The sequence below is a fragment of the Anopheles moucheti genome, chromosome 2 (genome assembly GCF_943734755.1).
Source record: "Anopheles moucheti chromosome 2, idAnoMoucSN_F20_07, whole genome shotgun sequence".
NCBI classification, from domain to species: Eukaryota; Metazoa; Arthropoda; class Insecta; order Diptera; family Culicidae; genus Anopheles; species Anopheles moucheti.
In genome coordinates, this window is record NC_069140.1 from 95,418,307 (window position 1) to 95,432,260 (window position 13,954).

The 13,954-nt window shown below is 53.7% G+C and overlaps 1 protein-coding gene across 1 annotated transcript; it reads left to right on the forward strand.

Moving 5' to 3' along the window:
• Positions 1-11,315: 11,315 nt before the first annotated feature.
• On the forward strand, positions 11,316-13,948 carry LOC128303519 (ribonucleases P/MRP protein subunit POP1). Its single transcript, XM_053040502.1, has one exon. The coding sequence runs from the start codon at positions 11,353-11,355 to the stop codon at positions 13,822-13,824; it is 2,472 nt and encodes an 823-aa protein (XP_052896462.1). The 5' UTR covers positions 11,316-11,352; the 3' UTR covers positions 13,825-13,948.
• Positions 13,949-13,954: the final 6 nt, after the last annotated feature.

Sequence of the window (13,954 nt, forward strand, 5' to 3'; positions counted from 1 at the left end):
TGGGCTGGTACAAAATTCCATACAAAACCCGCTGTTTTCAGATTCCCGATACCAGGAAAGCTTCAACGGAAGAGGTACCACCTTGTACAGTAATTTTGCTCGAAAACCGCCTAAAGGTATGTAATGTTTAAACACTATTTTTCCCGTTGGTCGTGAAAAATTTCTTCGAAAACCTCCGAAAGGTATGCAATGTTTAAACACTAACTTTCCCGTTGGTCGTGAAACATTTCTTCGAAAACTACCAGTTTTCGAATGTATAATACCAGGAGAGCATGCACGGAAGAGGTAGCACCTGGTAATTTTGCCCGCCTAAAGGTATGCAATGTTTAAACACTAACTTTCCATACAAACCAGCTGTTTTCAGATTTCCGATACCAGGAGAGCATGTTTTTCAAGAGGTAACACCTGGTACCAGCAGAGCAAGATGGCGCCCAACAATTCATGAAAAGTTTCATGAAATTATTTCATGAAATATTTCATGAAACATTTCATGAAATATTTCATGAAACATTTCATGAAAATTTCATGAAAATTTCATGAAATTTTTCATGAAATATTTCATGAAATATTTCATGAAATTTTCATGAATTAAATTTTCATTCATTAAAATTTAATTCCAAAAAATTTCATTCATAAAAATTTCATTCTTAAATTTTCATTCATAAAATTTTCATTCATGAAAATTTCATTCATGAAAATTTCATTCATGAAAATTTCATTCATAAAATTTTCATTCATAAAATTTTCATTCATAACATATTCATTCATTAAAATTTCATTCTTAAATTTTCATTCATAAAATTTTCATTCATGAAAATTTCATTCATGAAAATTTCATTCATGAAAATTTCATTCATAAAATTTTCATTCATAAAATTTTCATTCATAAAATTTCATTCATAAAATTTTCATTCATAAAATTTTCATTCAAGAAAATTTCATTCATAAAAATTCATTCATAAAATTTCATTCATAAAAATTTCATTCACAAAATATTCATTCAATAAAATTTCATTCATAAAAATTTCATTCATAAAATTTCATTCATGAAAATTTCATTCATAAAATTTTCATTCATAAAAATTTCATTCATAAAAAATTCATTCATTAAAGATTCATTCAAAAAATTTCATTCAAAAAAATTTCATTCATAAAATTTTCATTCATAAAATTTTCATTCATAAAATTTTCATTCAAAAAATTTTCATTCATGAAAATTTCATTCATAAAAATTTCATTCATAAATTATTCATTCATAAAATTTCATTCATTAAATTTTCATTCATAAAATTTTCATTCATGAAAATTTCATTCATAAAAATTTCATTCATAAAATTTTCATTCATGAAAATTTCACTCATAAAATTTTCATTCATGAAAATTTCATTCATAAAATTTTCATTCATGAAAATTTTATTCATAAAATTATCATTCATGAAAATTTCATTCATAAAATTTTCATTCATGAAAATTTCATTCATAAAATTTTCATTCATGAAAATTTCATTCATAAAAATTTCATTCATAAAAAATTCATTCATAAAATTTCATTCATAAAAATTTCATTCATAAAATTTTCATTCATGAAAATTTCATTCATGAAATATTTCATGAAATGTTTCATGAAATATTTCATGAAATATTTCATGAAATTTTCATGAAATTTTTATGAAATTTTCATGAAATATTTCATGAAATATTTCATGAAATAATTTCATGAAACTTTTCATGAATTGTTGGGCGCCATCTTGCTCTGCTGGTACCAGGTGTTACCTCTTGAAAAACATGCTCTCCTGGTATCGGAAATCTGAAAACAGCTGGTTTGTATGGAAAGTTAGTGTTTAAACATTGCATACCTTTAGGCGGGCAAAATTACCAGGTGCTACCTCTTCCGTGCATGCTCTCCTGGTACTGTACATTCGAAAACTGGTAGTTTTCGAAGAAATGTTTCACGACCAACGGGAAAGTTAGTGTTTAAAAATTGCATACCTTTCGGCGGTTTTCGAAGAAATGATTCACGACCAACGGGAAAGTTAGTGTTTAAAAATTGCATACCTTTCGGCGGTTTTCGAAGAAATTTTTCACGACCAACGGGAAAGTTAGTGTTTAAACATTGCATACCTTTAGGCGGTTTTCGAGCAAAATTACTGTACAAGGTGCTACCTCTTCCGTTGAAGCTTTCCTGGTATCGGGAATCTGAAAACAGCGGGTTTTGTATGGAATTTCGTACCAGCCCATGGAAAGTTTGAGCGAAATGAAGGATGCTCTCCGTTTCATCCATTTTTCTTAAACTAGTGAACACTCTCACGGGTTTGATAGTACGCAATGCAATATTGATGGGCAAATTTATTCCACGCTGCAGGTTATTTCACCTGCAGCGCAAATTTATTCCACCTCTTGAAAAACATGCTCTCCTGGTATCGAAAATCTGAAAACAATTGTGTGCGCGGCAACGGTATAGTGGTTTTCACAGTTGACCAGCTGATTTGGTCATTGGTCAAATTAGTCAGCATTTTGTCAACTCTCGTGGCCCTGCACCTAATGGATCAAAGAATGCTATAAAACATGATCAATTGTTGAAAAAGTTCAGTAAGTAGAAGCTCACTACAGAAATCAACCGTTAATTTTTGTTCATCGCCTAAAACATCGACGTGAGCGAATGATCATGGAGGTAGTCTTTCAAAACAAAAACTTGACCTAGTATTTAGTTTTCAGTGTTGTGGACGCATGATCTGGTTGGTCTCATACACTGGCCTTAAGGATCCTGTAGCACGATGTTGCAGCACAATCTCCCGGGTATATTCCGTGCTACCGGCGATGTCGTCACAAACACACATGACCCATCTCACCTGCAGTCGGTGTGTTGTTCCGGAACTGGTCAATACCTGGTATACGTGAAAGGAGGCAAAGGCGCAATTCATCGCGAACAGACATGAGTTCATACGTATGACTGATTAGGGGCAGCCCAGCGGCGGATCAAACGGCAATAGGCCCCGTCTTACTGCGCTTTTCGCCTTGTCTCATTTCAAGTCCCCTCAATGTCCCCCTTCCCTTCTGCATCGTTTTAAAAATTAGAGGCCCCAACTATATTTCCGCCCTGGGCCTCCAAGGGGATTGATCCTCCACTGAAGTATTATCAATAAAACGGAAAGCATCCTTCATCTCGCTCAAACTTTCCGTCCGCTGGTACGAAATTCCATATAAAACCAGCTGTTTTCCGATTTCCGATACCAGGAAAGCATCCACGAAAGAGGTAGCACCTTGTACAGCAATTTTGGTCGAAAACCGCCGAAAGGTATGCAATATTTAAACACTAACTTTCCCGTTGGTCGAGTAAAATTTTGCAGCAGTTTTGTTCAAAAACCGCCGAAAGGTATGCAATGTTCAAACACTAACTTTCCCATTGGTCGAGAAAAATTTCTTCGAAAACTACCAGTTTCCGAATGTATAGTACCAGGAGAGCATGCACGGAAGAGGTAGCTCCTGGTACTGCGCCGTAAGGTATGCAATGTTTATACACTAACTTTGCAACCAACTTGCAATGCAATACGCCGTAAGGTATGCAATGTTTAAACACTAACTTTCCATAAAACCAGCTGTTCTCAGATTTCCGATACCAGGAGAGCATGTTATTCAAGAGGTAATATCTTCCATCCCCCTCCCCCCTTCCCCTTCCAAGATGGCGGACAAGATGGCGGACAAGATGGCGGACAAGAAGGGAGGTGGGTGGGTGGTGACCCGTGGGAGGTGGTTGATGACCTGTGGGAGGTGGGTGATGACCCGTGGGAGGTGGGTGGTGACACGTGGGAGGTGGGTGGTGACCCGTGGGAGGTGGGTGGTGACCCGTGGGAGGTGGGTGATGACCCGTGGGAGGTGGGTGGTGACACGTGGGAGGTGGGTGGTGACCCGTGGGAGGTGGGTGGTGACCCGTGGGAGGTGGGTGATGACACGTGGGAGGTGGATGGTGACACTTGGGAGGTGGGAGGTGACACGTGGGAGGTGGGTGGTGACCCGTGAGAGGTGGGTGGTGACCCGTGGGAGGTGGGTGATGACCCGTGGGAGGTGGGTGATGACCCGTGGGAGGTGGTTGGTGACCCGTGGGAGGTGGGAGGTGACCCGTGGGAGGTGGGTGATGACCCGTGGGAGGTGGGTGATGTCCCGTGGGAGGTGGGTGATGACCCGTGGGAGGTGGGTGGTGACACGTGGGAGGTGGGTGGTCACCCGTGGGAGGTGGGTGGTGACCCGTGGGAGGTGGGTGATGACCCGTGGGAGGTGGGAGGTGACACGTGGGAGGTGGGTGGTGACCCGTGGGAGGTGGGTGGTGACCCGTGGGAGGTGGGTGATGACACGTGGGAGGTGGATTGTGACACTTGGGAGGTGGGAGGTGACCCGTGGGAGGTGGGTGGTGACCCGTGGGAGGTGGGAGGAGACCCGTGGGAGGTGGGTGGTGACACGTGGGAGGTGGGTGATGACCCGTGGGAGGTGGGTGATGATCTGTGGGAGGTGGGTGGTGACCCGTGGGAGGTGGGTGATGACCCGTGGGAGGTGGTTGGTGACCCGTGGGAGGTGAGTGATGTCCCGTGGGAAGTGGGTAGTGACCCGTGGGAGGTGGGTGATGACCTGTGGGAGGTGGGTGGTGACCCGTGGGAGGTGGGTGATGACCCGTGGGAGGTGGGTGATGACCCGTGGGAGGTGGGTGGTGACACGTGGGAGGTGGGTGGTGACCCGTGGGAGGTGGGTGGTGACCCGTGGGTGGTGGGTGATGACACATGGGAGGTGGGTGGTGACCCGTGGGAGGTGGGTGGTGACACGTGGGAGGTGGGTGATGACCCGTGGGAGGTGGGTGGAGACCCGTGGGAGGTGGGTGGTGACACGTGGGAGGTGGGTGATGACCCGTGGGAGGTGGGTGATGACCCGTGGGAGGTGGTTGGTGACCCGTGGGAGGTGGGTGGTGACACGTGGGAGGTGGGTGGTCACCCGTGGGAGGTGGGTGGTGACCCGTGGGAGGTGGGTGATGACCCGTGGGAGGTGGGAGGTGACACGTGGGAGGTGGGTGGTGACCCGTGGGAGGTGGGTGGTGACCCGTGGGAGGTGGGTGATGACACGTGGGAGGTGGATGGTGACACTTGGGAGGTGGGAGGTGACACGTGGGAGGTGGGTGGTGACCCGTGGGAGGTGGGTGGAGACCCGTGGGAGGTGGGTGGTGACACGTGGGAGGTGGGAGGTGACCCGTGGGAGGTGGGTGATGACCCGTGGGAGGTGGTTGGTGACCCGTGGGAGGTGGGTGGTGACCCGTGGGTGGTGGGTGGTGACACGTGGGAGGTGGGTGATGACCCGTGGGAGGTGGGTGATGACCCGTGGGAGGTGGGTGGTGACACGTGGGAGGTGGTTGGTGACCTGTGGGAGGTGGGTGGTGACCCGTGGGAGGTGGGTGATGACACGTGGGAGGTGGGTGGTGACACGTGGGAGGTGGGTGGTGACCCGTGGGAGGTGGGTGATGACCCGTGGGAGGTGGGTGGTGACACGTGGGAGTTGGGTGGTGACCCGTGGGAGGTGGGTGGTGACCAGTGGGAGGTGGGTGGTGACCCGTGGAAGGTGGGTGGTGACCCGTGGGAGGTGGTTGGTGACACGTGGGAGGTGGGTGATGACCCGTGGGAGGTGGGTGGTGACCCGTGGGAGGTGGGTGGTGACCCGTGGGAGGTGGGTGATGACACGTGGGAGGTGGATGGTGACACTTGGGAGGTGGGAGGTGACACGTGGGAGGTGGGTGATGACCCGTGGGAGGTGGGTGGAGACCCGTGGGAGGTGGGTGGTGACACGTGGGAGGTGGGTGATGACCCGTGGGAGGTGGGTGATGACCTGTGGGAGGTGGGTGGTGACCCGTGGGAGGTGGGTGATGACCCGTGGGAGGTGGTTGGTGACCCGTGGGAGGTGAGTGATGTCCCGTGGGAAGTGGGTAGTGACCCGTGGGAGGTGGGTGATGACCTGTGGGAGGTGGGTGGTGACCCGTGGGAGGTGGGTGATGACCCGTGGGAGGTGGGTGATGACCCGTGGGAGGTGGGTGATGACCCGTGGGAGGTGGGTGATGACCTGTGGGAGGTGGGTGGTGACCCGTGGGAGGTGGGTGATGACCCGTGGGAGGTGGGTGATGACCCGTGGGAGGTGGGTGATGACCCGTGGGAGGTGGGTGGTGACCCGTGGGAGGTGGGTGGTGACACGTGGGAGGTGGTTGGTGACCCGTGGGAGGTGGGTGGTGACCCGTGGGAGGTGGGTGATGACCCGTGGGAGGTGGGTGGTGACACGTGGGAGGTGGGTGGTGACCCGTGGGAGGTGGGTGATGACCCGTGGGAGGTGGGTGATGACCCGTGGGAGGTGGGTGGTGACCCGTGGGAGGTGGGTGATGACCCGTGGGAGGTGGTTGGTGACCCGTGGGAGGTGAGTGATGTCCCGTGGGAAGTGGGTAGTGACCCGTGGGAGGTGGGAGGTGACACGTGGGAGGTGGTTGGTGACCCGTGGGAGGTGGGTGATGACCCGTGGGAGGTGGGTGATGACCCGTGGGAGGTGGGTGATGACCCGTGGGAGGTGGGTGGTGACACGTGGGAGGTGGGTGGTGACCCGTGGGAGGTGGGTGGTGACCCGTGGGTGGTGGGTGGTGACACGTGGGAGGTGGGTGATGACCCGTGGGAGGTGGGTGATGACCCGTGGGAGGTGGGTGGTGACACGTGGGAGGTGGTTGGTGACCCGTGGGAGGTGGGTGGTGACCCGTGGGAGGTGGGTGATGACACGTGGGAGGTGGGTGGTGACACGTGGGAGGTGGGTGGTGACCCGTGGGAGGTGGGTGATGACCCGTGGGAGATGGGTGATGACCCGTGGTAGGTGGGTAATGACCCGTGGGAGGTGGGTGATGACCTGTGGGAGGTGGGTGGTGACCCGTGGGAGGTGGGTGATGACCCGTGGGAGGTGGGTGATGACCCGTGGGAGGTGGGTGATGACCCGTGGGAGGTGGGTGGTGACCCGTGGGAGGTGGGTGATGACACGTGGGAGGTGGATGGTGACACTTGGGAGGTGGGAGGTGACACGTGGGAGGTGGGTGATGACCTGTGGGAGGTGGGTGGAGACCCGTGGGAGGTGGGTGGTGACACGTGGGAGGTGGGTGATGACCCGTGGGAGGTGGGTGATGACCTGTGGGAGGTGGGTGGTGACCCGTGGGAGGTGGGTGATGACCCGTGGGAGGTGGTTGGTGACCCGTGGGAGGTGAGTGATGTCCCGTGGGAAGTGGGTAGTGACCCGTGGGAGGTGGGTGATGATCTGTGGGAAGTGGGTGGTGACCCGTGGGAGGTGGGTGATGACCCGTGGGAGGTGGGTGATGACCCGTGGGAGGTGGGTGATGACCCGTGGGAGGTGGGTGGTGACACGTGGGAGGTGGGTGGTGACCCGTGGGAGGTGGGTGGTGACCCGTGGGTGGTGGGTGGTGACACATGGGAGGTGGGTGGTGACCCGTGGGAGGTGGGTGGTGACACGTGGGAGGTGGGTGATGACCCGTGGGAGGTGGGTGATGACCCGTGGGAGGTGGGTGGTGACACGTGGGAGGTGGTTGGTGACCCGTGGGAGGTGGGTGGTGACCCGTGGGAGGTGGGTGATGACACGTGGGAGGTGGGTGGTGACACGTGGGAGGTGGGTGGTGACCCGTGGGAGGTGGGTGATGACCCGTGAGAGGTGGGTGGTGACACGTGGTAGTTGGGTGGTGACACGTGGGAGGTGGGTGGTGACCAGTGGGAGGTGGGTGGTGACCCGTGGGAGGTGGGTGATGACCCGTGGGAGGTGGTTGGTGACACGTGGGAGGTGGGTGATGACCCGTGGGAGGTGGGTGGTGACCTGTGGGAGGTGGGTGATGACCCGTGGGAGGTGGGTGGTGACCCGTGGGAGGTGGTTGGTGACCTGTGGGAGGTGGTTGGTGACCCGTGGGAGGTGGGTGGTGACCCGTGGGAGGTGGGTGATGACACGTGGGAGGTGGGTGGTGACACGTGGGAGGTGGGTGGTGACCCGTGGGAGGTGGGTGATGACCCGTGGGAGGTGGGTGATGACCCGTGGTAGGTGGGTAATGATCCGTGGGAGGTGGGTGATGACCTGTGGGAGGTGGGTGGTGACCCGTGGGAGGTGGGTGATGACCCGTGGGAGGTGGGTGATGACCCGTGGGAGGTGGGTGATGACCCGTGGGAGGTGGGTGGTGACCCGTGGGAGGTGGGTGATGACACGTGGGAGGTGGATGGTGACACTTGGGAGGTGGGAGGTGACACGTGGGAGGTGGGTGATGACCTGTGGGAGGTGGGTGGAGACCCGTGGGAGGTGGGTGGTGACACGTGGGAGGTGGGTGATGACCCGTGGGAGGTGAGTGATGACCTGTGGGAGGTGGGTGGTGACCCGTGGGAGGTGGGTGATGACCCGTGGGAGGTGGTTGGTGACCCGTGGGAGGTGAGTGATGTCCCGTGGGAAGTGGGTAGTGACCCGTGGGAGGTGGGTGATGATCTGTGGGAAGTGGGTGGTGACCCGTGGGAGGTGGGTGATGACCCGTGGGAGGTGGGTGATGACCCGTGGGAGGTGGGTGATGACCCGTGGGAGGTGGGTGGTGACACGTGGGAGGTGGGTGGTGACCCGTGGGAGGTGGGTGGTGACCCGTGGGTGGTGGGTGGTGACACATGGGAGGTGGGTGGTGACCCGTGGGAGGTGGGTTGGTGACACGTGGGAGGTGGGTGATGACCCGTGGGAGGTGGGTGATGACCCGTGGGAGGTGGGTGGTGACCCGTGGGAGGTGGGTGATGATACGTGGGAGGTGGGTGGTGACCCGTGGGAGGTGGGTGGTGATCCGTGGGAGGTGGGTGATGACCCGTGGGTGGTGGGTGATTACCCGTGGGAGGTGGGTGATGACCCGTGGGTGGTGGGAGATGACCCGTGGGAGGTGGGAGGTGACACGTGGGAGGTGGGTGGTGACCCGTGGGAGGTGGGTGGTGACCCGTGGGAGGTGGGTGATGTCCCGTGGGAAGTGGGTAGTGACCCGTGGGAGGTGGGTGGTGACACGTGGGAGGTGGGTGGTGACCCGTGGGAGGTGGGTGGTGACCCGTGGGAGGTGAGTGATGAGCCGTGGGAGGTGGGTGATGACCCGTGGAAGGTGGGTGATGACCCGTGGGAGGTGGGTGGTGACACGTGGGAGGTGGGTGGTGACCCGTTGGAGGTGGGTGATGACACATGGGAGGTGGGTGGTGACACTTGGGAGGTGGGAGGTGACCCGTGGGAGGTGGTTGGTGACCCGTGGGAGGTGAGTGATGTCCCGTGGGAAGTGGGTAGTGACCCGTGGGAGGTGGGTGATGACACGTGGGAGGTGGGTGGTGACCCGTGGGAGGTGGGTGGTGATCCGTGGGAGGTGGGTGATGAGCCGTGGGAGGTGGGTGATGACCCGTGGGAGGTGGGTGGTGACCCGTGGATGGTGGATGATGACCCGTGGGAGGTGGGTGATGACCCGTGGGAGGTGGGTGATGACCCGTGGGAGGTGGGAGGTGACACGTGGGAGGTGGGTGGTGACCCGTGGGAGGTGGGTGGTGACCCGTGGGAGGTGGGTGATGACACGTGGGAGGTGGATGGTGACCCGTGGGAGGTGGGTGGTGACCCGTGGGTGGTGGGTGGTGACCCGTGGGAGGTGGGTGGAGACCCGTGGGAGGTGGGTGGTGACACGTGGGAGGTGGGTGATGACCCGTGGGAGGTGGGTGATGACCTGTGGGAGGTGGGTGGTGACCCGTGGGAGGTGGGTGATAACCCGTGGGAGGTGGTTGGTGACCCGTGGGAGGTGAGTGATGTCCCGTGGGAAGTGGGTAGTGACCCGTGGGAGGTGGGTGATGACCTGTGGGAGGTGGGTGGTGACCCGTGGGAGGTGGGTGATGACACGTGGGAGGTGGGTGGTGACCCGTGGGAGGTGGGTGGTGACCCGTGGGAGGTGGTTGGTGACCCGTGGGAGGTGAGTGATGTCCCGTGGGAAGTGGGTAGTGACCCGTGGGAGGTGGATGGTGACCCGTGGGAGGTGGGAGGTGACACGTGGGAGGTGGGTGGTGACCCGTGGGAGGTGGGTAATTACTCGTGGGGGTGGGTGGTGACACGTGGGAGGTGGGTGATGACCCGTGGGAGGTGGGTGGTGACACGTGGGAGGTGGGTGGTGACACGTGGGAGGTGGGTGGTGACACGTGGGAGGTGAGTGGTGACACGAGGGAGGTGATGACACTAGGGGGGAGATGACACGAGGGAGGAAGTGACACGAGGGGGGAGATGACGGCCAATTGACGGCTAGTTTACGGCTATTCGACGGCTAATTGACGGTCAATTGACGGCTTATTTTCGGCTAATCGACGGCTAATTGACGACTAATTGACGGCTATTTGACAGCCAGTCGACGGCTAATCGACGGCTAATTGACGGCTGGATGACGGCTAATGGACGGCTATTCGACGGCTAATCGACGGCTAATTGACAGCACTCAGGCACTCATGAGTGCCGGTCACTCACATGGAATGCCGGGGTGGCGGAGTGCATGGAATAAATTTGCCCACCCCTATTTCATTGCATGCTATCAAACCTTTGAGAGCGATCGCTAGTGTAAATTAGGCGTGGAATAAATTTGGCCATCCCATCGCTGCAGGGATGGCCCTCTTGAAAAACATGCTTTCCTGGTATCGGATATCTGAAAAGCCACGAGAGTTGACAAAATCCTGACCAATTTGTCAAGTGACAAAATCACCTTGTCAATCGCGAAAAACCACTATACTGTTGCCGCGCACACAATTGTACTCTTTGACAAAGTAAATTGACAAGAATATTCGCATGATCGAAGAATATCGCATTTATTTCATTTTGCATTCATGCTGTATCACAGTGACTAACAAACAAACGCTTCGGATTTCCTTCAGTTGTTTTTATTTACTTTCATTAGAGGCGCTATTCCAGAAGGGTCCGGACCTCTTGAGGGAGTTGTGCCGATAAAGGTAGGTCCTCGTGGTTCCCGTCTGATGTATGGGCCAATTTGAAGCGAAGAATACATTTAAATAATTTCGTACACAGTCGGTATTCAATTATTAGAACATAGCCTCACTTTTTTAGTACAACTCAGGTACAGTTTTCATACATAATGACCACCACAAATGCCATAGTCCTCGCTGTTTGTTTACATCTGCGAGCAACGTGCTACTGACAGTTCTTTGCTTTGCCGGTTCAGTATGATAATTTTTTTTCTATACCGTGCAATTCCATAGCCGAACCAAAGTGTTAGACGAGGAGTAAAACAACGGATAAGCAGCCAGCAAAGTTGTAAGGATGGCGTCGGCCAATATGCAGTTCGATGCTGCCATCGGTGGGAACGTGACACTGCCAAAAAGCGTGGAGCTGGTCAGTTTTGCCGAGAGCCGGAAGGAAGAGGTGTGCCAGATGCTGCGCAACATGACCAGCACAATCCACCAGCGGAAGCTAATGCATCAATCGCTACCCATTCATATGCGCCGTCGGGCCATGTCGTACGATGTGAAGCGTTTGCCCCGGAAGTTCCGTGCCGTGCACCTGGCCCAATTCAGCAAGAGCGGCGTGTCGGAGAAGAAAAAACGGCCCTCTCGCAAGTTCCGGCGCAAAGCGCACAATCTGCTCAAGGAATACGAACGACGAAAGCGAGCGTTCGTCTGGCTTGAAACGCACGTCTGGCATGCCAAGCGGTTCCGCATGTCATCCCGCTGGGGATACAAGATACCGCTAACACCGTACAATAAAGTGTACCGGTCGAGCTATCGGGCCACCTCCAAGCACTGCTTGGTGCATGATCTTTCGTACGAAGGTTGTGTAGAAGTAAATGGGACGGAAACCATTCTGAAGGAAGGCTTCCGGAGGTTATGTAGCGAGCGAACAGGACTTACCGTAGCTGCGAAGGCTTACTCAGCTGGGCAGCGTGCGGGTTACGTTTGGCTGTATGAAGATGGAACGTATCCGTACAATTGTCTCGGCAAAGTGCGGTTCGTATGGCGTGCATCTGGAAGCTGCGATAACATCGAACGACGAACGATCTGGCTGTTTGCTCATCCAACGTTTTACCGCCCGTTGGTCGAACAGTTGGTCCAAGTTTTTCAGCTCAAAAATGCATTACGCGAAACAAACCAAACCATTGAAGACATTACAAGGAATCCAGCCGACATTCGCTGTCCACGATACACTTCCAAATCCGGTGTGGAGGTTGTTGAGCTGAAGGAAACACTGAATCGATTTCATCTCACGGGACCTCTTTCTCACGCGACAATCGTTAAAACGTTTCGTTTGTTCACTCCACCAACACAGACGAAACCGACTCATCGGACCTGGTGGAATGATTTTGTCGAAAGCACCCCGAGGTACAACAAAATACTATCACAGCAAACGAACTACTGGGCGGACATTAAAGATCTTACCTCACCGGGCGAACTAAGTCCGGGAGAGGTGGTTGCTCTGCTCGTACAAGATCCGCGACTGAATCGACCCACCAGACGCACCAAAGCACTGCCCAATGTGCCCGCACGATACAACTTCACACAAAGCATCCCACCGGAGCAGGTGCAACCCCGAGCGATCAGAAGCTTTTCACCCCTGTGGGACGAAACGATCCGGCAACGTATCAGCGAAGAGATGAAAACGACTCACGAGTTGAATCAGCTGCGTAGCGTCGAAACGCTGCTACCCGGAGAACCGTGCGTGTCGGAAACACATCTTCAGCCGCTGCCTATCCTTTTGCTGCAATCACCCGGTTCGCAGGATGCCGACTACAAACGACTCGGGTACGGTTCCGGCTGGGAAGTAATCGTGCCCGCCGGGTATGGTTTGGCCGTGTGGCATTCGTTGGTGATGTGGGGTGCGAAACCGGTCGGACAGAAGGAGCTGGACATGGTCGCGCTTGAGTCCGGGCACGATCGTTCCGGTGTGCCGGACACGGTGCTCGGTAAAGATGAAGCCGTTCACAAGCATTCAGAATCATTGGGCAGATACTTTAAGCGCCCGAACAATAAGCGGGTGAACTACACAAAACTTGCCATTGCATCGCCATTTCGGTGTCCCTGGACACAGCTCGTTCAAGAGTGGAACAGTGCGCAACGTGGGTCCGATCGGCCATACTTCGTGCTGCGCGATCAAGAAGCACTAGCAAAACTGAAGCTCGCTTTGGATCGCAAATTCAACGTTCACTCCATTGGTCTTCCACCGGATGCACTCGTGCCCGTCCTACTTACGCTTAAAACGCGCGGCAATCCGGGCGATAATGCGATCATCTGTCTGCCCAACCGTGGTGACTTCCGCGCGAACAAAAGCAATCGCCTATCGGCCATCCATGGGCCGGTCTATGTGGAACCCGCCCGTAAAGATCCACACGGCGCTGAACGGATCGTGTTACGGGCGCAACATCTAAAAGCACTGAAGCGGCTACGGAACCGACGGGTACGGGAGAAGATACGCTTGCAGCGTGCCAATCCGGGTGTGCTGGTGCGAATCCCGCAGGCAAACAACCGTGCGCTGGTCGAGGAACAGCTGAAACGGATGGCTGAACTGTGGCTACCGGCGAAACCGGCCACCATTCGCAACCAGTGCAGCCGGGAGTGCTTCGGCTATGTAACGCAGGGTGGATTCAGCCTGTCGGAGGGAACGGTCAACGGAATTGGATACGTAACGGCGAAGGGTTTAGTGAAGCTATTTAAAATCTGCACCAAAGGTACGGTCAAAGTGCTCGTAAGGGGTACACGTACCAGAGGCTATCGGTTCGCCACAATACGCTTAGCATACTAAACACAGACAGACAGAGAGAGAGAGGGAGTGAATGGACTTAAATTAATTAAATATACCATGGAACGAAAGTGCCTAAAAGCGATGTACTACCGAAATTGTTGAATTGAATAAACGAAAATGCACTAACGCA